We start from the raw sequence: 24,190 nt of genomic DNA, 5'->3' as shown, positions 1-24,190 counted from the left end.
TACCGAGGATCCTGACCACAAACAGACCCTGAAAATCTTCTGAATGTCCATTCACCAACAGATGATGCTTGTTCAGGATCCTGTATATGTGCAGGGGGCCCTGGATTAGTCTTGCTCCACTTTTTCCATGAAGAAATGATTTTCTGAAGATGAAAATAATTGGGTGAGAGTTTGTGAATGACCAGAGCCTAGAATGCATTGAAATTAGAATACATTTTCACACTTTTTTTTTTTAATCAAGGCAAGTATTTATGGTTATGGAAAGAAAAAAAACTACTTGACTGTTACTGTTTGTCTGATTGACTGTTAAGCACAGCCCTGTGAAAAAGTTCTCTAGATTTCTTGAAAAAAAAATCCAAAGAGACATCTTGTCTCAAATCTTTGTTATATGTTGCATCTTTGGTTCCTACAATATATAAAATGATGTCTTAATCTTTATGATGTTAAGGTATTTTGCTTTATCAATGAACTTACAATTTTCCAGTTAATTACCTAAACAGTATGTTATACTATGGATGAACTCTTGAATATTATTAATCAAAGTGTGGTTTTATGTCCTATAAATCTATGCTCCCTATATCTATCCATTTCTCCAATGTATAAGTTACCACAGGTACAAGGAATTTCATGGATAACATGTTTCTGATGAAGTAAGTTTAGATCTGAAACTTGTTTTGCATATCCTTTTGATTTTCTAATTGATCAGGAGTATAAAACAAATTCTGTGCAATTTGATCAAGTGTAGTTCTCTGTCTGTGTTATTTGATCTATGAAGTAGATATTTGTCTTTCTGACTTGATCGATATTGCAGACTTGTCAATGTAACTTGATCGATAGTGTAGATAACTGTATGTGTTCGATTCATACAACAAATATTTGTCTTTGTGATTTGATCGATACTGCAGACTCATCAGTGTAACTTGATCGATAGTGTAGATAACTGTATGTGTTTGATTCATACAACAGATATGTCTTTGTGACTTGATCGATACTGCAGACTTGTCCTTGTAACTTGATCGATAGTGTAGATAACTGTATGTGTTTGATTCATACAACAGATATTTGTCTTTGTGATTTGATTGTTAGCGTAAACATTTGTCGGCATGATTTGATGAATAATGTAGGTATCTGTGTGTGATTTGATCAACAGTGTGGACATTTGTCTGCATGATTTGATTGACAATGTAGACATCTGTCTGTGTGATTTGATCAATAGTGCAGATCTCTGTATGTGTGATTTGATAAACAGAGTAGATATTTGTCGCTGCAATATAAAGGACATTTATCTTTGTGACTTGATCAATAGTGTAGATATTTGTGTATGATTTGATCGATAGTGTAGATACTTATCTGTGTGATTTAACCAATAGAGTAAATATTTGTCTTTGTGATTTGATCAACAGTAGATATTTGTCTTTGTGATAAGATCGACAGTGTAGATTTGTCTGTGTAATTTGATCAATAGTGCAAATTTGTGTAACTTGATCAATAGTTTAGATATCTATGTGCAATTTGATCAATAGATATTTGTATTGTGATTCGATCAATAGCATAGATATCAGTCTACGTGATTTGACTGAATGAAGATAAATGTCTTAGTTATCTGACTGATAGTGTAGATATTTGTCTATGTTGACCAGTTTTCCATAAACTCTGGTGGATAAACTTGTGAATTTTCATTTGACAAGGACATCAAGAAAATGTGACTGGATTTTTTTTCATTATTTTCATTGTGAGTTTGATGGTTGGCTGCTGGGAATTGAGAAAGCCAAGGAACATTTGTAAAGCATTTGTGCCATGTTGCCAAATAATGGAAGTATCATCCATATGTTTCTATATGTAGTTGTATTTTGATAGTATATATATTTCTTTGTATGATTTGATTGTTAGTGTACATATCTGACTGTGATTTGATCAACAGTTTAGATAGCTGCACATGACTTAATCACTAGTGTGGATATTTGTTCATGTTAAAAGTTTTCAATAAAGTGTGATAGATAAAGCTGTGAAGTTACATTTGGACTAAATGGTTTTACATGTAGAAGGTACATCAACACTAATCACTACACTCAAATGTCATAATGTTATTATCATTCCAAACTTGGTGTTAAGGTTTTTACACTGCAGCCTGGTGTGCATAATTAGGACCATAATATGCTAAAGTTAGACCTTCAATTAACTCTACATTACATACAATTCATTCTTTATAAAATGTCAGTCAATAGTGACATTTCTAGCAACACAAAGGAGTTACAGCAGATATAAGCTGTTGTAGATTGTTACATAATTATAATCTATCAGTATGTACAACACCTTGAATCCATACTGGACCACCTAAAGTAATACTGATAACTAAAAGCTAGCAAAACCTTGTGAGATATTAATCTAAATATCCTAAAGTAACAAAACCTTGTGGGATATTAACTTAAATATCCTAAGATAGGAAAATCTTATGGGATATTAACCTAAATTTCCTAAAATAGCAAAACCTTGTGGGATAGTAATCGAAATATCCTAAAATAGCAAAATCTTGAGAGATATTAACTTAAATTTTCTAAGATACGAAACTTCGTGAGACATCAACCTAAACTTGCTAAGATAGCAAAATCTTGGGTGATATTAACCTAAGTATCCTAAGATAGCAAAACCTTGTTTTTGGCTGATATTATTGGGATTATATCTACAACAACTAACAACAACAAGGGTACTCAGCTGACAATTCTATGAATTCTAATAGTTGGTTTTATTTTTCTTGTGTGCTGATTTATGACATCAAGTATTTTTAGTAAGTTTGTTAAACACAACTGGCTTTATTTAGTTATAAGTTGATTTTCAGTTTTAATATAGTTAACTCAATTTGATTAGAAGTGTTAGTAATACTATATTCAATTAAAAATACTCTGTGAAAATATTCTATCAAAAAATGACAATTAAATAATCTTTAAACAGCTCACTGGCATATAGCTGAAGAATCCTGTCAATATCCGTCTTATTTTAAGTGAAGTCTAAGGTTTGAAATATTTTAGACCCTATAACTTAGTTCATTATAGAATCAGCTCTGCAAGCAGGAAAATTTTCACTTGTTTTCTTTGCAAAGCTTTTAATACTTGCATTTATGAAAAAAATTACAACAAATAGCACTATACCAGCACTGTGTTAGTTGTAAAAATATTACTAGCTTTTACCTAATACTTGAACAAATCATAACAACACTTTGTTTTTGATGTATGAAACAGGATTTGCCGTTCTACAACTAAATGTTTGCCTATTATATTAAAATTATTTTGTAATTGCTTAAACTGACCAATACAGTGTGTGATGAAAATTTCTATGGCAACAGTGATTGTGTTGTAATTGACACAAGGTGACAAGGAGGATTTGGACAAGACTTAGCAGTATCAATACAGTTTGAATATTTGAACCACCTAAAAGAACTTACACTACTCGACAGTCTATACACAGGAAAAATCTATAATTAATATTTATATAGATTGTGTAAATATACATTGTAGCAACTAAAGGTGAAATTAAGGTTTGTAATACATCCAAGCAAAAGTGGGCTTTGAATTATCAATTTCATTAAATTATGATTTCACAAAAACTAATGTAATGAGAGACAAATTACTAACTTTTGACAAAGCAAAAAACAATTATCTAAAAAAAAAAGTGTTTTTTGATTAGGTGTTCTAAATCATGTCTCAACCTGAAATCCTGGAGAAATAAATCATTAAATACGAAGTCATAAAAATATTTTTCTATACAGTGTATGTAATAAATTGCAGTTCTGTCAACAGTATTTGAATCAACATTTTGAAATGTGTAGCTTTTAATAAAAATTAAAACATTATTCAATTTAGTAGTACAATATATAAACTAGAAACGAAAAGTCAATTTTGTTAAAAAACACTGTAAACTTGTTTGTAATTTTTCTATAATACGTATCTTTAAATGTTTTTATATGTATCATCTTACTGCCTTTTGATGAAGGTCATAAAACAAGTGTTGCAGAGTTAGAAAGACAAGGTATATACTTACAGACTATTTGAACAAAGAAGAAAATTGCTTACAGAACACTTGCTGCGTGTTGTCTGTACACATCCTGACTGGTCATTACGTACACAACAAGCTGTCTCTCTTTCAATATCTTGATCTTTTTTTATGGCATCAAAAATATTTTTATCCTTCCGCATACAGGGAGTAAACTTAGCACCCAAATGAACGAGGTCTGCCTGTATAATAAAATTTATTTCAATAAAAAGTAATTATAAAAGTTTGAAAACTAATAGAAGTCAGTCAGTAAAATCAGAAAAATATTCATAACAACAAAAGTGATGTCAAAAGTGTTGCAAAAGAAAGCCTGTCTGTGTAAATTCATTGATACTTTAAAGCTAGATGAATAAGCATAAAACTACATTTTTATAATATACCTTGAACTATTCCAGGATTTGGTATATTTATTGAGTACAAATCATTAGGGATGTGTGAGGATGATCTAAGGTTATTTGTAATAAAGTTGTATTTAAAATACTTTATTTCTTCAGGCATATAAGCAAGAGATGCAGTCACAACTGAATTATTTTTGAGAGTCAGATTCAGTATGTAGATACAGCTTGAATGATGGGGTAGTCTTTCAAAATCCCCATATTAGAAGTAAACATTATATGTATATTTAGACACTGCTTGCAGCATTTCATTTGTTTGACTGTGAATCTTGACTTCAAGATTGAGTCAAAAAGAGCAAGGCATTAAACATAATTCAACAAATACCAAAAAACCTTTTTCAGAATGCTACCTCCATGAAACTTTATAATGACAGAAAACATAATTAAAAAAAAAGTACCAAAAATCAAACCAAAGTTTTCTTTTGTATATTTGAAAACAAAGACATAATATAAAACAATGAAGTGTACCACAGAGTAGAAGCTGAAACTAGGTGCATGATTGTGCAGCATATCACATGATTCAGTTGATTCTTATACCACCTCATCAGTTTTCAAAAACATAAAAAATCCTGGAGTATAGCCTGTATTTTCAGGTGACGTAATACTCTAGCTCAAAATCATGACATCCTTGAGTATAGCCTGTATTTCCAGGTGTTGAAGTACTGTACCTCAAAATCATGAGCATCCTTGAGTAATAGCCTGTATTTCCAGGTGTTGAAGTACTGTACCTCAAAATCATGAGCATCCTTGAGAATAGCCTGTATTTCCAGGTGTTGAAGTGCTGTACCTCAAAATCATGAGCATCCTTGAGAATAGCCTTGTATTTTCAGGTGCTGTAGTATTGTACCTCAAAAGCATGAACATCCTTGAGTATAGCCTGTATTTTCGGGTGTTGTAGTACTGCAGCTCAAATATAAAGACAGCAGATCTTGATATCGAGGCTTGTCTTTCATGGTCATACATAACTTGATAGCCTTCTTGTTTTTTCTTAGTTTCCAATATCTTACAAAACTCCTGTCATTGGATGAATCTTCATAAGCACTCCTTGTCTTCACACAGATTTTTGGTCAACTTCAATGCCAGTGTATCAGAATCTTGGTTAGACAAAGCATACACCCTTAAACAATTTAAGTAACAGATTGTGAAAACATCATTTATTCACTTTGGAAATAATTTTAAGTTAGATATTCTTCCCAAGGTATTTTCCTACAAGAATCTGTTGGTTTTCCAATTAGTCAAAAATGAAGGAATATCTTGAGAATCCTTTGATTTGAGAATAGGTTCAGTAGCAAAAAACGTTTTTGGAAATATTTGCACACCAGACACAGACAAGTTAGGAATGCATGCCTATGGTAACATGGAAGTCTAGAGGTTCCTAATGACTAGGATAGCCAATGCATGACGGATGATTTAATTGTTAAATTTGATTGCTATACCTAAAATTTATTCATTTCGTACACCAAGGTCTATACATGACATCTCACATTAGAGCTAATTCTAGAATCCAGATCTAATTCTCAAATTCATAACCTTAATTCATAATGTTAAAGTAATTTTACATTCACACTTTACAAACGAATGTTCAAGTTTTTTTTAATATCTGTTCTACATTTGCTTTTTTAATAATCTATTTTTAAATGTCAGACACTAATTTCTATTGGCAATTTTCAATACCTTACGTCTTTAAAGAGTTAGTACTATGCATATGAAAAATGGAAATTCTTCTAAAAATTAAAAGAAATATTGAATAAATATTTTTTTTGATATTACCAATTTATTAAACAAAAGTGCTTGTGTTATTTAGCACAGAAGTATTTAAGAAAGAAGTTTGAAATACTAGTTACTGAGGTAATAAAGTACTGCTATCTTCTTTTTGCAAATAATAGATGGCAGTATACAAACTGAGCTTGCCTCTTGAACTGATGACAGTTTTCACAGTAGAGTATTAGCAGCTTCTGTGAGTAAAAAAAAATCAAAAGACTACCATGTGAACACAATCCAAAATTAGAAAAAAACTACACAAAGGGCTATCTGCATAAGAAACTATTCAATAGCACTCATTGCCAACACTTGATTTGCTCCAGCCTTAACAAACAGCGGGATGTGATTGTCACTTGTATAGTGCACCCAATGTATTGAGCACAAATTTGCAAAGTGTTACAAACTGTGAACCCTTAGATTCACAGTCTAAGCACATTAACCACTACGCTGTGCCCAGCCTAATATGTTATAAACTAAATTTTAAAATTGCATCCCATGCATTAACATTAAAAGTGGTATTATTTATATAAGTTCTTAAAGTAAAGAGTATTTCTTAAAAAATTTTCACAGAACAAGTTATTTTACATTAGAGTAAAATATAAAAATCACCATCTTATAAACAGTTTTGTAGATGTGTTTCGTACAATCAGAAGCTAAATTTTTACAAAGTGTTCTACTTTGTTTGAAATTTCTCTGACTTATTCACTTCTGCTGGTAAATGTGCATTCTGGGATACCAAAATATGGAGTTATTAAGTTTGAAGATTATACTAAAATGACCAATTTTGGGGCTAAGTTTATTTGAAAATTAGAAGTTGCTACTATTAATTTTAGGATATTTCATTCTATTTCTTGTAAGATAAAGAAGCAAACAAAGAATTAAATGGTAGGGTATATGGGGACCCAGAAGTGTCCATTCTGCCCACATTAAAATATATAACATCAGCTACAACTTTCTCAGAATACAGTTAAAAACATAAAATTTATACCACATGATTACTAACAACTGCTTATGTGTTGCCTAAATCAGAAAATATCTATTTATGAACAATTTTCAGAAATAAATTTTCCTTCTTTTTAAATACTTCTATATAAACAATTAGTGAAACTTATATTTTATTATCTAAATACTAATAACATTATTCAAAAATAAGACTACAATTGACAAATGAAAATTTTAAAGAATCTAACAGAATCTAAGAAAAGTACACTTGAAGTTGATTATTCCAGCTTTTAAAATGGGTAGAATAAGAATTTCCCGATTGCTGTAAAGGAAAACACAAAGGATCCCTCCTTTACAATATTCCTGCTTTACAACAATCAAAGCACAAACTAATTTATGTAGTCTGCTACCCCACACACATATGTGTATATCCCATTATTTATTTCACCTTCCAATATTCACTTAATTTGATATCACACACACACAAAGTAGTGCAAGCTGAATCACACATAAACATGTGTAAAAAATTAAAAACTTACAGCTCTTGGTCCAATCCAGAAATTATCTGGTTCAAAATAGTCCACTTGTTCTAAGGAAAGTCTTGTGACTAAAACCTACAAGTAACAAATGTGTCATTGTTAAAAGCAGCGAGATTTCCATATCTAACATCACTTGATCACACATACACCATTTTTCTCTTCCTAACATCCTCTGTGTTTCAGTACTGTTGCATCCTTCATAAACAGAGTACAACCAGAAAATTTCCTATCTTTATCCTGTTGTTGTGTTTCAGCACTGATGTACCCATAGAAAGAGAAAACAACCAGAAAAAATTTTCTACTTTTATTTTTCCCCATATCCTTCAATGTGTACTCTCTGCCTTATGTCTTGTAACCGGGAAATGGCTTTCTACTTTTATATGTTAGCATACTTTCTTACTTTAATTTAGGTAGTGATGAAGGCCATCTGATCAAATATTAGCCACTTCAGTTTTATTCCTTTAGTGAATTCTTGACAATGTTCTTGTATGTACACAGCTCACAATAATATTTTGTGAGTTTGGATTGTTAAACTTTATAGCAAAAGAAGCTGAAAAAATCTTTTATTAGAGTTCTTTAAACTTATATATGTACACAATCATTTTCAAAAGGTGCTTTCTGAATTATATACTTTGAAAACTGATAAAAATCACACTGATGGAGTATTTCTGCAATCAGAGAACAAACAACAGTACAAGGGAACACTTAACATTGTATTTCTATCAAGAGTTACATACCTGACTAGATCACTGTGTCTTGTCAGACAAGAATTACCTACCTGACTAGATCACTATGCCTTACAAGACAAAAGTTATGTACCTGACTAGATCATTGTGTGTTATGAGACAAGATTTACGTACCTGATTAGATCATTGTGTGTTATGAGACAAGATTTACGTACCTGACTAGATCGCTGTGTCTTATGAGACAAGATTTACGTACCTGACTAGATCGCTGTGTCTTATGAGACAAGATTTACGTACCTGACTAGATCGCTGTGTCTTACGAGACAAGATTTACGTACCTGACTAGATTGCTGTGTCTTACGAGACAAGAGTTACGTACCTGACTATATTGCTGTGTCTTACGAGACAAGAGTTACATACCTGGCTATATTGCTGTGTCTTATGAGACAAGAGTTACATACCTGACTAGATTGATGTGTCTTATGAGACAAGAGTTACATACCTGACTAGATTGATGTGTCTTACGAGACAAGTTACATACCTGACTAGATCGCTGTGTCTTACGAGACAAGTTACATACCTGACTAAATCACTGTGTCTTATGAGACAAGTTACACACCTGACTAGATCACTGTGTCTTACGAGACAAGTTACATACCTGACTAGATCACTGTGTCTTATGAGACAAGTTACATACCTGACTAGATCACTGTGTCTTACGAGACAAGTTACATACCTGACTCGATCACTGTGTCATACGAGACAAGTTACATACCTGACTCGATCACTGTGTCTTACGAGACAAGTTACATACCTGACTCGATCACTGTGTCTTACGAGACAAGTTACATACCTGACTCGATCACTGTGTCTTACGAGACAAGTTACATACCTGACTCGATCACTGTGTCTTACGAGACAAGTTACATACCTGACTCGATCACTGTGTCTTATGAGACAAGTTACATACCTGACTAGATCGCTGTGTTTTATGAAAACCTACTGGTCCAAAACCATAAACAGCTAAGGAGATTATGCTTATTAGAATTTGCACAGTTGTAATCCAATAAGTAAAATAAGGCCTGCAAAGAAAAATGTGTTGTACATAAGTAAATCTGTACAAAAGTGTTAATAATTAAATGTTCCACTGCAATGACATGATAATGAAATAGGTAACAAAACATGAGTAATATATCACAAGTTATGAAATAAATTAACATTAGTTGTTTTCTTGATAATAATGCAAAACTTTTAGATCTGTTAATAAAATTCATAAAATAAAAAGCATTTAATATTTCAACATTTATTAATTTATCACTTCCTTGGTTAAAAAGGGCTTAGAAAAAATTACCAATAAAATAACAATAATAAAATATCTAAAAAAAGGGGGAATGAAAGTTAACACTTTTTTACACTGAAAATGTATTTCCAATTGGTACTTACCTCCAATCACACAAAGCTATCTCAATCTTCTTCTGCCCTCTAAGCATTGCTAAAAAAACTTTATGATCAGTGCACCAGTCTATATACTCCATCAATGTACATATCATGTGACTTTTCTCTACCAATAGTATTGCACCACCTAAGTTGAAACTAAGTGGAAAGCAACCACCCAGAATGAACAGGTGTACTTGGAGATGAAAACAAAGCACACTTTTGTGGCACTGCACTACTTCTGGAACAGGTATGCTCTTTACCTTTCAAGTAAGAAATTAATCTGATACGGGTGGAAAAAAGTATATACACACGTGCAATTTGTTCTGAGATGTGGAATCCATAGTAAAATATAAACAGAATTAGCTATGTACATTCACAACCTCAACTGGACAGACGAGGTTCCATAACTCATCCTTGGCATTAGGAGGTTAAGGATAAAAAAAATATATTGTAACATAATGTAATATATGGAAACATAAATATGTGAACAGTGTTTTATATATATTTATCAACCCAAACCATAAATAAACAGAGGGTCACAAGTCAAGCAATCAAAATTACCAAAGGAAAGTTAGTTTTCAGCCAAAATCAGACAAACTCCTGAAACAACTGAAGGAGCAAGAAGTACAACAAACTAAACCCAGAATTACAGGGATGTGGAATTGTCTCAACTCAACTGTAAGAACAAGATAATATCTGTAACTGAACCATAAATGCAGGGAAGAGATATCCTGCATCTGGAAGAATAAGGAAGATATGGAACATCTGCTCAACTACAGGAACAGTGTACGTATGTTCTGTAGCCAGTATTGTGAGGCAAACGAAGTCCCCCAAACTCAACCATACGAGCAGAAAAAGAACCTCCCAAAACAGAAATAAGGAGAAGAGAGGCCTCTACAGCACACAACCATAGGAGCAGGGAAAGAACTTCCCACAACAGAAATAAGGAGAAAAGAGGCCTCTATAGCACACAACCATAGGAGCAAGGAAAGAACTTCCCACAACTGGAATGAGGAGAAAAGAGGCCTCTATAGCACACAACCATAGGAGCAAGGAAAGAACTTCCCACAACTGGAATGAGGAGAAAATAGGCATCTACAGCACACAACCATAGGAATAGGGCAGTGTCATACCAAACATGGTATTACAAGGAGGATGTCACATTGTCTGGACCTGCTCCAACTGACATTAGTCTACTGGGTAAAAGCATCTAGGGGAAATGGAAAAAAGGGGTTAAATGTGGTGGAGATTACAAAGAAATGTTACACTAGACAAAGTGCAATGGGTGTCCACAATTCCCTATTTTGAAAAGCACGCCAACCCCAATTTATTTAATGAAAGGGTCGGCAGAGATGGGTAGAAATCCCCTTCTGCTTCACTCATGAAGTCCATACATAACATGGGGTGTGTCACCAGTGGTATTGTGGAAATACCCCATCTCTACAGTGAACGTTATAGTATGGTTATGAAGCACAGCATAACTGAGCAGGCACCACTCGCCACAGAGTGGGAACCCATTATCAGTTTGCTGAAAAAAAACACAAATGAAAGGAAGTAATAAGATTTACTTCAGTGAAAGGTAAACAGATGTGTAGAACTGCCATGGGAGGGAAATAATATCCACCAGAGGAAGATACAGCCAGATCGTGTAGATAATGAGTAATGAAGGTATTGGGAGTAGTTCACATTTCAGCCCAAATGATCTCCGCCAAAGGATGGTGAAAACAAGCAGCCATAGAGATAGTAATGTGAAAAATTTGATGAGAGGAAATGTTGTGGAGATGGTGACCTTCCATGGATAAGTCTGAAGATGCCAATCTAATGCATTGAAGAACCCAACTAGTGAGAGTGGTAGCAGACAGATCACAGGAAATGGAAGGGTTCCAGTGAATTAAAAGTCAGGAACATGAACCCCAAAAGGAGGCAGTACATGACACATAACACTGTAAGGAGTGAACTGGACAAAGAAGCAGATCAGGATCGGATTGGGAGTAAAGGTGAGAAATAGTAAGTAAAGAAATGGATGTGAAAGCCAGACCACCTTTACGGGCAACATAGATCTTAGGGAGGAAGGACCGGTCAGGATAGAGGATGAAATAAGAGGAATGGTAAAGGATGTAAGTAACATTAATAGCATAAATATCTAAACAATGATGTCTGCAAGCAAGGAGGAGAAGGAAATAGGACTTGATGGAGATATTGTACATGGAATATGTAGACAAAGGTTCAAAGGGAGGATGAGAAAGGGCATAAAGGACCACACTGAGATCCCAATCAAACAAATCAAAGGAAAACAAAGAGGATGCATGACTCGAAAGGAGCAGGAAGACAAAAACTTGTACATGAAAATTGGAGAAACAGAAGGTGTTTGACAAGGTTGCCCAAGAACTAGACTCAGTTCAAGCAGACAAGCCTTTGTCAAATAAGCAGGTGAAGAATTGGGAAAGATGAGGAATGGAAGGGTTGGAAGGAAGGAAGCCATGTCAAACAGACCAAAGGTGAACAGCCATGGAAGAAGATCTGATGGATCAAGAAAGGAAAGATGCAACCCAAGAAGTCAGTTCATGGGCTGAGGCAATGGACCTGACAAAAGCCATACATGAAGATGGGGTTTAGCAATGTCTGGATGAACAATGTCCGATCGAACTTGACTGAACACATCCACCCTTAGAGCTAATGGGTGTGGAATGGGAAACCAAAAAGAAGGAAGTTTGGTGTTCCAGTGGGTGGCAAAGGCATCAACATGAGGTGTTCCCAGCTGAGAACAAATACACAGAAAGACCTGAGGATTGAGGGAACACTCCATGGGGAGAATCTTGTGGGGAAGAGATAACTGATCTGCAACCAGATTCAGAATGCTAGGAACATAGCAAGCTAAAGCCATAACATGGTTGTGGACCAAGAAAAAGAGATCCAGGGTCTGAAAACACAGAGACCTGGATTTTGTATCTCTTTGCTTGGTGATATAAGTGATGACAGTATAGTTGTCAGAGAAGACCATAACCACCCTCCCACAGAGCAGAGGAAGGAAGTGGGACAAAGCTCGACGAACTGCCATAATTCAGAAAATGTTGATATGGAGGTCAGACTCCTCCTTTGCCCAGAGACCGGAAATCTCTTGAGAGTCAAGGGAAGCACCCCAACCTTCTAAAGATGTGTTAATGAACATATATTACTCTAGACAAGGTGGAGGAAGTAGAATGCCCACCATGGTTTGGTCTCTATCAAGCCACCAAGAGTGGTTCAAGGGATCCAAGGAGAAGTTCCACGGAGCGAGCAGTGTCCACTGAAGTGAATGCATATAAGCACTACTCGCTCCATATCCCAGACACAAAGAGGAGAAGACTGGGCCTGACTGAGGTTGGAATTGAAGAAAAACCTCAAATGAACAAGGTATTGAGTGGGGGTAAGAAGAGACTTGATCAGAAAACCCAACTTTGTTGCTTCTTGTAGGAGGAGACAAGTGTGGTTTCCTGACTGCAAACAGGAAGAAGCAAGCAGGAGCCAGTCATCCATGTAATGATGAGTGCAAAGACCCATTGAGTGAAGGTGTTGGGAAATAATGTGTACCACCTGACAAAACACATAAGGAGCCGAGTCTAGTCCAAACAGTAGAGCCCTGAACTGGAACATGACCCTCATGGACAAACCCAAGAAAACATGACTTGGGAGCAATAAGAATGTTAAGACAGGTGTCCATCATGTCAAACTTAGTCATTCAGAGTCCTGGAGAAAACACCCACTGAAGTGAGAGATAAGATGCCATAGTAAAGTGAGTGGGGTCCAGAAAAGAATTAATCTGGGACAGATCAATGATTGGTCTCCAGTGTTTCATCTTCTTGGAGACCATGAAGAGATGGGAATAAAACCACGTTGAATGGTGCACACCTGCTCGATAACTTCTTTGTGTATCAGGTCATGCACGATGATACACCAAAGCATATTGGTCCAAGAAATGAGGAGGACAGGGCATGGTGACACCTAACTGAAGTTGGTCAGAAAATCTCTGAGCATGAACTTGTATGTCAGGCAAAGGGGGAAAAAATATAATAATCAGAAGGTGGGATGCCACCCAGTAAGGAAGGGTAGGCACCATTGGCGATAGGGGAAATATGCAAAATACTACTTACCTGATTAACAAGTTGTAAAAAAAGGGATGAGAGATGAAATCTCCTGAATAGGTGTAGATCTTGACTGACCAAAATAAGAAGGTGCAGGAAAAATAGAGTCCAAATTTTCTTCACCATGATGGAATTCTTCCTCAGAAACATGTTCAGGTTGAAAAGGAGAAGAAATCGCCATCTGAACATGTGACTCTAGCTCCCGGCAAATTAAGGACTGTACTTCCGCTGCAGATAAAGTCGAACTCGAGTTCTGCCATGGAAATTTTTGTTTCCAACACACTGAACCTAGAATTCATACTAATTACACTTAGAATTTGGGAACAAGAAAAATTCAAATGCAAAATCGATGAAACAATTGAATTCAAACACTGATAAATAAAACAACAGAAAAAAACTGAAGAGAAAATTTTATTCTTTGAGATGGCAACAAGTCACAATCAGAAACAAGTCAAACTTGTAAAAACACACATCTAAACACTGTAGTGTCAATCAAGAAAGTGAGGATTGAGCAGAAATAAAAGAGGAAGCTAGCTGCGTCATTATATGTGGCTCAATACTATTGGTGGAGATAAGTCACATGATATATAAATGTTCAGAAATGGCATGAAATTGATGGGGTATATAGACTGGTATGCTGATTGCAAAAGTCTTTTTAGCAATGGTTAGACGACAGAAGAAGATTGAGGTAGTTTTGGGTGAGAGGGGGTAAGAATATATCGGAATCTTTACAGAGGAATTTCTCTAACAACAATTTTTTTAAGACTATTTTAATAGAATCCTGTAAGCACCTCTTCATAAAAGAAAAGTCATTTAAACAGTTACTGTCATTTATTATTCTATTCAGAATGTTTTTTCAAATAATGCATAACAACAGAAAATATAAAGTGCTTTATTGACAGACATATTGTAAATTTATGACATTAACTTAAAAGGTTAGAACTCAATGATTGGTTACCACAGGTTTATTCAGAATTGGTACATTATAGATCTTAAGAAATTTGCTTCTATTATGCAATGAGATGTTGAAACAATCAGTTACATTGGTGATTTCTCTGATATGTGAGGCACATTGATGTTTTTAATGTTCTATGATTTAGTGTACAGGTCAGTATAAACTATATACTTAACACACATTTATCGTGTTTTTACAGTGTGAAAATGTGATGCCAATTCATAAGATTGCCATCTTCTCCTGCCTATTTCACAGAGAGGTAATGTCAACAGGGAGTGATATAAAGAACTCAAGCAAAATAAACGAGGAACATATCAAATAATCAAGAACTATAAGCTCACTTACCTACTGTCCTCTATATTTTCACCTTGCCCTTTACCACCTGAAATATTATGATCCATTTGAAAGTTTCTTTTGAAAAATTTTCCAACTACTCCCATTCCATACTGTCTTCTATCTGAATTATCACGTGACTTACTCACAATCTGCAACAAAAACCTGTACCTAATAAGATACATCATTTGGAAGAAAGAAAAACATTATATATATATAAGAAACACGAAATCCTAAAGTTAAATCCAAACATACATCAAGACAAAACATTCAGAAACCAAAATAAACAATAAAAACATATAAAGTCATAAATGGCACGTAACTTTTAAACTACATTCAAATAATGTTTAAGATAGTCTCTCTCTCTTAAATTATACAATGAAATGGCTGAGAATCTGCTGTGCAACAAGAAACAAACAAAAATTTAAATTATTAAAGGGGCTAGATTCAGGTGTTTGTATCCTTAATGTTCTGAACCAAACTACAAATTCAGTCTGCAGCTAATTAAGGGAAGAAAGTTGTCCAGTAATAAGACAAAATAAAGAATCTAGCCACATGTAAACCTAAAGATTTCAGAATAACAATAGCAAATTAAAGATAAAAGAAGGGAGGAGACTGCACCATTTTCGATTACGTATGATTGGGTAACAAAGTCCTTTTTATTTTCTATTTTTTGTTTGAGTTTTATGCAGTGTTAAAACTTTAATATAATAAACCTAATACTAACATCCTATGATTAAGTATAATTAATTATAATCATGCCTCATCAGCTTAGAAAAAGTATTCAGACTAAAACAATTATTATTGTAAGAAATGGCTTATAAAAATAATGTTCTGACCACTACTGTGTTTATTGTGTTCCAGTTGGTCTGATGAGCTCTGGATTGAGCAAAACATGTTGTTGGTAATGGATACGGTGAATATAGTGTGGTCGAAATACAATTATACACATTTAAAAAAAATACCTTGGGGACTAGATAAAGAATACAGTGCTAAAAATACAATAGGTCTAATACTAATGTTTCATGTATGACAAGTTTAATTAACCCTTACATATCCATAGAAAATTTACAAACTTACACATAATTGGAGTGGCACTTTTAACTTCTATACAGTTACAAATTAAATTTTTGCACATCCATTCAAAATGTTTATAAATTGATTCTGAGATTTAAACAGAAAATGACAAAGCTTAAAAATCATGTCAAATTCCATCCTTACAAAAACAAATGAAATGAAAACTAAAGTTTATGGAATATGAAAGGCTTGAAACCTTAGACGTTTAACTAGCAGTTCTTCGGACATATTGCACCATCAAGTTTATGGAATATGTAAAGCTTGAAACCTTAGACGTTTAACTAGCAGTTCTTTGGACATATTGCACCATCAAGTTTATGGAATATATAAAGCTTGAAACCTTAGACGTTTAACTAACAGTTCTTCAGACATATTGCACCATCAAGTTTATGTAATATGTAAAGCTTGAAACCTTAGACGTTTAACTAGCAGTTCTTCAGACATATTGCACCATCAAGTTTATGGAATATGTAAAGCTTGAAACCTTAGATGTTTAACTAGCAGTTCTTCAGACATATTGCACCATCAAATTTATGGAATATATAAAGCTTGAAACCTTAGACGTTTAACTAGCAGTTCTTCAGACTTATTGCACCATCACGTTTCTGGAATATGTAAGGCTTGAAACTTTAGACATTTAACTACCAGTTCTTCAGACATATTGCACCATCACAAAAATCTTTCAGGGTTGTCAGCTAAAAGGATAAAGCAGCTATTGATTTTATTTTTCCTGAGAGTGGTTTGTCAACTCAAGCTTATTACCTCACCAGATAGATTGATCCAGGATTAAAATTCTCATACTGGATTTTAGTGATTTTTGTGAAGATACAATAACAATTCTGCAATTAGTATATTTTTTTATTACTAAAATGAAATTTGACCTAAGAACTATCTAGAACATATTCTATTTAGTTCATTTTAGTTTTTACCTCTTTACACAACTGCTTACAGTATTACCTAATAAAACTTGTACTGAATCATTATGAACAACTCTTATCAGTTGTTTCATAATTTCTTTTATGCCTCTTTCACATTTTGGCAGAACTTAAAACTTTTTTCAGCATTGCCCATTTAAATATGTCATCATCTAAACAAAACACTTTCATAAGTACTTGATAAGCAATGTCACTACAGAGCTGGGTGATTAGTGACTACATTCAGTTAGTTGATTATAAAGTATTCCTCAAATCAAGGCACGAGTTCCTCGGTAAGAGCAAAGAAAAAGAAACCAGTTGGCAGAGGATGCTTCCAACCAGTTGCCTTACCTCTAATCAGCAGTTTAAAGTTAGTGACAGTGGCAGATAGCATTAGTAGCATTGCCATAACAAAGACAGGGAGAGTAATTCACTTCGTTCAACCATGCATAAAGAAATTAAATGTTTAGTCTGGTGAGAATGTGTGCTTTAAAAAAAAAAACAAAGGGTTAATTTCAGTTTCCATTGGTTTACAAGAGAAGAAGTACTTATATATAATTTCTGGCTTTCATATTACATATTTAATATTTACAGTTACAGAACAGTAAATATATCCTAATGCAATAACACACACTCAAAATTGACCAGTAAGATATATCACTGATGCCAGAAAGAAAACATCACGGTTAATTCCGGATGTCATTCTTGTGCGTATTGATAGTCTTACTTGAACATATCAGGCTATCAGCTTGCTATTATTAAGGATTCATTAATGGAACAGCTAGTCTTAAAATAAACAAAAACAAAAACAGATGAAGATATACTTACAAGAGGTTACAAGTTATCTTAATGATATGATAAAACCTAATAACGTTTAGCTAAATTTCAGTTTATGTGAAGCTTTCAGATAGCAATAAAACATGCAATTCTATAGTAATTATGGGTAATATCTAGGAATATTTTTGCATATTACTAATGTTTCTACAACTGTTTGCTACTGTCTAAAACTTTAAACTTCACAATAATACCTTTTTCCATAGCTGTTGCATAGGCCCTGGCGAGAAAAGTTCCGTTCCAACTGATGAACTGTACCACCCCTGAGACAGGTCACTAAGTATTAAAAATAAAAATTATTATTACCTTGATTCTGTTACAAATCTGGGTTATAATTATGATGCTTGACATTTGAAACTTATAACTTCAGTTTTCTTCATACTGCTTTTAACTATCAAACATGTGAGCCCAAATACACTGAAACAAACACCTGAAGCTGTCACAATATTTGTGGCATAACAGTGAAAGAGGAATACAAAAAAAAATCATATTTTTAAACAAACTACTACTAGGTTTATATGAGGATAAAACAGTTTATCTTTAATCCTATTTAAGCAATGGAGAGTGTCATTGTAAAAGTACAAAACATTTTTTTCGTGTATGGCTATATATATGTTAGTAAACAAAATTTTAACTATGAAAAGATATGATGTAACCAAAAAAAATTTTATTTTTGTCATTTTATTTCTCACTTGTCATTAAAGGTTCCCAATGTATTTTTGAGCACAATGACATTTTTCTTATAATTTCAAGGGTGTAAAAAAATTAATTTTTGTTAAAGTTTGAAGTTGTTTCATTTATTAAAGCTTAATCTGGTAATCAGTTTTTGTTTATTTAATTAATATAATTCCAGTTGTTTACTATTCTATTTTGATACAGTTTAAATTCTTCAACTAAATTCAGACCAACAGTTCTACCATCTCAGCCTTTCTTCTGTTTTTTCCATAACTTTAACTTCACATAATGTCGTGTTTCTTTACTTCCATCTGTAACAAATGACTACAGTAACAGGTCCACATATCACACGAGTGGAGGTAAGTACCTATCGGAAATACATTTTCGGTGTAAGAAAAATGTTAACATCCAAAACGGTCTTATCTCCTATCACCCAGAGCTAGAATCTCACATTGTATAGGTGGAGGGGCAAAACCTGCACTTATACTGAAAATTTAACAAAAACAGGGAATTATCAACTCCAATCAAAAAGGTAAACTAGAGTAATGTAAAAGAATTATTAAAATTTAACTCGCCGAATACTGAACTGAGAAAACATTAAAGACTTAAATTATTATGTGATGAAAATAGACCTAACCATGCAAGATCAAATAAACAGCGAAACATGGGAATACCTACTGAGGGTTTATGGAAGACACTTTGAAAAACCACAAATCTCCTGGGAAAAAGAACAATATCTAACCAAGGAGATTACATTGAGGCACAGTAACAGGTGGAAAGTGCCATATAAAGAATTTTCCCACTCAGTAGGTATGACCTTCCTCAGAGAAAAAATCATGAAAGAAAGAAATGGTCAACCGAATGTAACACACGAACTCCCCGCTAACTGCAGCTTGCAGACATCGTCAACCCAGACTTTAGGACATTTGCAAAACCACTGTCTACTTTTGGTGGGAAATACGAAAACCACCAATATTGAATACCAAAGTCAATATAAACAAAGTAGAATTCGGAAAACAGAAATATTTCTAAAACAAATGGATAGAAACAATGTAAATCACACACAGGAAGTTGAAACTTGGAAGTAGAAACTGATAGTAATGTGTGATCAAGCACAATCAAACGTCTGTAGTCACATGAAAAGCGAGTAAAAACACACTTCTGGACACTAGAATGCCAATTGAGAGTTAGGTTTGTTTTAAAATAGTAGAGGGAGCTAGCTATGCCAGTATAGATGGCACAACATCATTGGTGGAGAATGATCACATGATCAGTCTATGTTCAAAAGAAAAATGGCAAACTGAGGAGTATAAAAGACTGGTGCATTTTTAGTACAAACTCACCTGGGGAAGGAAGATTTTATCTTAATCTATAAATTTTAATTATGACATATTCATGTCATTCTTTAAGCAGGAACTTGCTGCTTTACCTCAGCCTTGGTCCTTCCTGCCAGTACACAACATCTGATGTCACCACCACATGCTCCCATCTTCACAATGCTACCTTTTGCTGATTCTGACACTTCAAAACTTCTTCCCTTCTCTCGTTTCTCCTAATTCATGGCTTTTCCTGGTTGCTGCTTATGAATTAAACATTTAGCCAGATCATATTCTACCTGCCCAGTTAGCATTAATTCTTAAATACATATTTGTAAATAATTAACCATAAAATCCCGAACAGCATATCAGTATGTATCATACCAAGCCACGAAGCCCTTAATATTTCTTTATAGAGCTATAAGCTTAATTTTGCATGAGGGGCTGAAGAGGAACAGTGGTTTCTGAGTGCCATTGGTTGTCAAACATGCCCCTTCGGGGGCAATGCTTATAAGGCATACCAGGATCAAGATAGCTCTGGGTGAGAAGAGGTAAAACCATTTTAGAAACTTCTCTTGTTAAATTGCCATTTGTAGTAGATTTTTGTGCATTGAATAGAATCTCTTAAACACAAATGACCTATTTGTTTTATATCTCACCTTGGTCTATCAATTTGGTCCTCTCCTGTTTCTAGAGGTTTTACAGATTCTCTGATAGAAGGAGGCTCTAAATCAGTAATTACCTCTGGAGTTGGTACAAATTTCTCAAAGAAATTTTCCTCAACAGAACCCACACTTTGAGAGACTATCTGCAAAAGGCAAAAGAAAATACAAAGCTGTTTAATCATAATTTCTGAGTATTGTTATATACTGTTTTCCATATTTAAAAGGAATTTATGGTAAATATGTTGACCAGTAGTGAATAACAAGTTAATGGTTATAGGTTCAATTAAAAGAACATAAGCTAAAGTTTTCAGAATGAAGTAAGCAAAAACGTATAATTTAACAACATTAGAACCTAAACCAAAACTAACAGTAAGTTACTCATGTTTTAACAGTCAGGATGGGAATTATCTGTTTTTGTGCTTCAGTCCTGGTAGCTCAGTTGCTATAGTATTAGTCTCTAGCTTCTAGTAAAAGCTGAGGGTCTTGGTTCAAGCCCTAGAAAGTGAAGATTTTTTTAGTATCCTGTTATACTTGTACCAGCAAGTTGTCATCCAATAACCAAGTGCTACCTGAGCTGAACAGATGATAAATCAAACTATTTGTGCTCAAGCTTGGTTCAGCTGTTGGCTTTGTATATCATATATGTGTTGTTGACTGGAAGATGTCTAGTTGTGTATTGACAATTAAGGAGGATTTGTTGTGTCTGTTTGTTTTAGAGCAAAGCCACACTGCTCTATCAGCTGTGTTCACCACAGGAAACTGACCCTCAGATTTTAGTGTTATAAGTCCATCAGGGAATTAAACCTCAAATTTTAGTGTTGTCAGTTCATAAACTTACTGCCATCCCACCAGGGGACAGATGTGATGTGTGCAATAACTTGAAGAGTGAGCCTTATTTAATGAATGTAACAAATAAGATGGGAGTTATCTGTTATGACTTAAATAGAGCATCAGCCTCATAGCATTGATGTAATCAGGTGATACGGTGATCAATCTCTTTTCAGGACACAATGATTTCTAAACATTTCAGTAAGTAACCCTATTTTCCCTGTTCATTTTAGTAAGCTACTTGAAATAGCATTTCCAATTAAAAATTTAAGTTTCAAAACTTGAATTAAACATGATGGTTTCTTTTCTGGTAGTAGTTGTTTCAAGTCACAAGTAATAAATATAAAACAAATTGCTTTTACTAAAAGTACTATAATATTATGCATACAAAGTATTAAACAAACAATAGTAACAACCTAATTGTTAACTCTACAAGTATTTTATTAGATGAAGTTTGGAAATATAAGAGATTGTGTATACATTGGTTGTAACTCAACCCACATGCAACATAAAGCTTTAAAGTGTGATTAAAAGTTTCAATATTTTCAATGGGAAATTTTATGGTTTTTGTATTTTGAAATTTACATGAATCACTGAAAACTATTCATAAAGTTGAAAGAACAAAGAAATGAAGCAAAATGATAATAAATTTCACATGTGATTTATTTCTCTTATCTTTATTTCTAAAATCACAGGGAAAAGTCATTTTGCTCAAGCTCGAAATAAACCCACTGCACATTCAGCAGTTGGCACATTACAAAACTAACAGTTGACCCCATTACATGTAGTAGAACCAATTCAGGCTCATTCTACTAATTCATCAAAAACACCATTCACAATTACATGCACTAGAGGAATATATTAGAATATACTTACCTCTTGTTATATATTTTCAGATGTTTTAGAAATTGTATTTCTCAGTTTGATTAAAGATTTCAAGTGTTTACGAACTTCATCTTTCTTTATAACTTTAAATTTTCTAGGAAGACTGACAGGCACGTTTATGTATGCTGCATTACTTTCTCTTATGCGTGTTCATGAACACACACACATGCACAAGCAAACAAAGATTTAGACATTTCTCTGATAAATTACGCTTGTCATTCATGTATAGTAAATGTCTTTTTCCCCACCATATAAAACTTTAATTTTTGTATTTCCATTTGTATTTTTGTATTATGGTCTAAAGTACTTTGAGTTCCTGGTTCACTAATGGTACTATAACACACATTCAATAGTACCCACTGTGGACACTGTGTATCTTTTCTCCAAAAATAAAACAAGCTACAGTACTACTTTTCAAGTGCCTATCACGAATGCAAATGGATAAATATGGCATGCACAGTTATTTTTGAGGGAAAAAATTGGGAGTGGGGAGGTAATTATACAACACTGACTACCAATAGTATTGTGTAGGTGTGAAACTTACACATTAGGCAAAACAAGATTAATTTGTAATGAGAAAGAAGGTACAGTTGTGAAGTTCATTAAACAAGACAATGTAAGATATCATAACCCACTTATTTTTATTATAGTACACTACTGAACCAATATAACACCAACATTATTTCAAAACATTTGTGCCATATAACCAGCTCGACTTCTTTCAGTAAACTTTTACCCTCAAGCAGTTCTCTGACTCGACTCATGTGCCCCTTGCTGGATAAAGCCCTAATCCCTGTTAATTTGTGGAACAACTGCTGACAAAAACAGCAGCTTCTGAACTGAGAGCATAGTTTTGAGTGAAAAATGGTTAAAATTATAGGAAATATTCCTACCAAAAAGAGAAAAAGAAACAACTGGGGGAATGCAATTTTAAAAAACATAGAATTATCTTCATGGGTGTGGAAAGTTGTGATGATATTTAAATTCGAGAAATGATGGATAGCAACATGTGACCAACAGTACTTGTGAACAGAATACTTATAAAACATTTATCAGTCTATACGGACAATAGTGATTATGTAATACTAGTTAAGAACAGAAATTTGTCCACAGTGACATTGAATGAACATGATGCAGCTTTTTTATATACATGCTTATCTACATCTACAAAAACGGAGTATACTTGATTCTTCTTTGCCTGCTGCCTTCAATTCTAGTGCATTTATACAATGGTTTACTTTGGTAGTAAAACTTTTCTGTACTTGAATGAGCTTATTCCTGTCGTTGGAGTGAATGATCACAGACTGACAATGCTATGTGGATGGAGAATAGTTATCAGTCATTTCATAACAGAAGTTAGAAAACTGGCACAGCATTTTTGGAAATACGTGAAATATGTTTACTCTTTGACAAAGAAATTTGACAGGGTTTAGAAAGTACATTTTATACCAGATGCATATGTGGTTCTGTAAAAAAAATCAGCTCTGACAAAGTCATTGGAAATCAACAACACTCAATCAACATCACAGCAGTGTGGAACTTAACTACCTAAGGAGCTGGTCATACATAACGAGATTTTTCAGTTGTGGGAGTATTACTGATGAGCAATCTTACATGAGTGGCAAGTAAATTTTTTTAATCCAAGCCATAAATGCTTTGAACATTGGCTAGTAGTAGTTATATAAGACTAATATTTGAGAGAAAGTCATTGTTAACTATTACAAAACATTCTGAAATTTACATATTGAATGCTCATATATATATATATATATATATATAT

The 24,190-nt window shown here is 33.8% G+C and overlaps 1 protein-coding gene across 3 annotated transcripts in view; it reads right to left on the bottom strand.

Moving 5' to 3' along the window:
- Positions 1-24,190, bottom strand: part of LOC106466365 (inactive rhomboid protein 1-like) — a 65,999-nt gene that overhangs the window by 11,930 nt on the left and 29,879 nt on the right. For all 3 annotated transcript variants that reach the window (XM_022394358.1, XM_022394359.1, XM_022394360.1), the window contains 7 exons: positions 20,692-20,840; positions 18,236-18,317; positions 15,229-15,368; positions 9,341-9,452; positions 7,685-7,759; positions 4,068-4,229; positions 4-143 (listed from right to left, as the gene is read on the bottom strand). In XM_022394358.1, coding sequence (XP_022250066.1) covers positions 4-143; positions 4,068-4,229; positions 7,685-7,759; positions 9,341-9,452; positions 15,229-15,368; positions 18,236-18,317; positions 20,692-20,840 — 860 coding nt within the window. The remainder of the gene's footprint in view (positions 1-3; positions 144-4,067; positions 4,230-7,684; positions 7,760-9,340; positions 9,453-15,228; positions 15,369-18,235; positions 18,318-20,691; positions 20,841-24,190) is intronic.

Source organism: Limulus polyphemus, unplaced genomic scaffold (assembly GCF_000517525.1).
Source record: "Limulus polyphemus unplaced genomic scaffold, Limulus_polyphemus-2.1.2 Scaffold2237, whole genome shotgun sequence".
NCBI classification, from domain to species: domain Eukaryota; kingdom Metazoa; phylum Arthropoda; class Merostomata; order Xiphosura; family Limulidae; genus Limulus; species Limulus polyphemus.
This window is presented reverse-complemented; position numbering and strand designations above follow the sequence as displayed.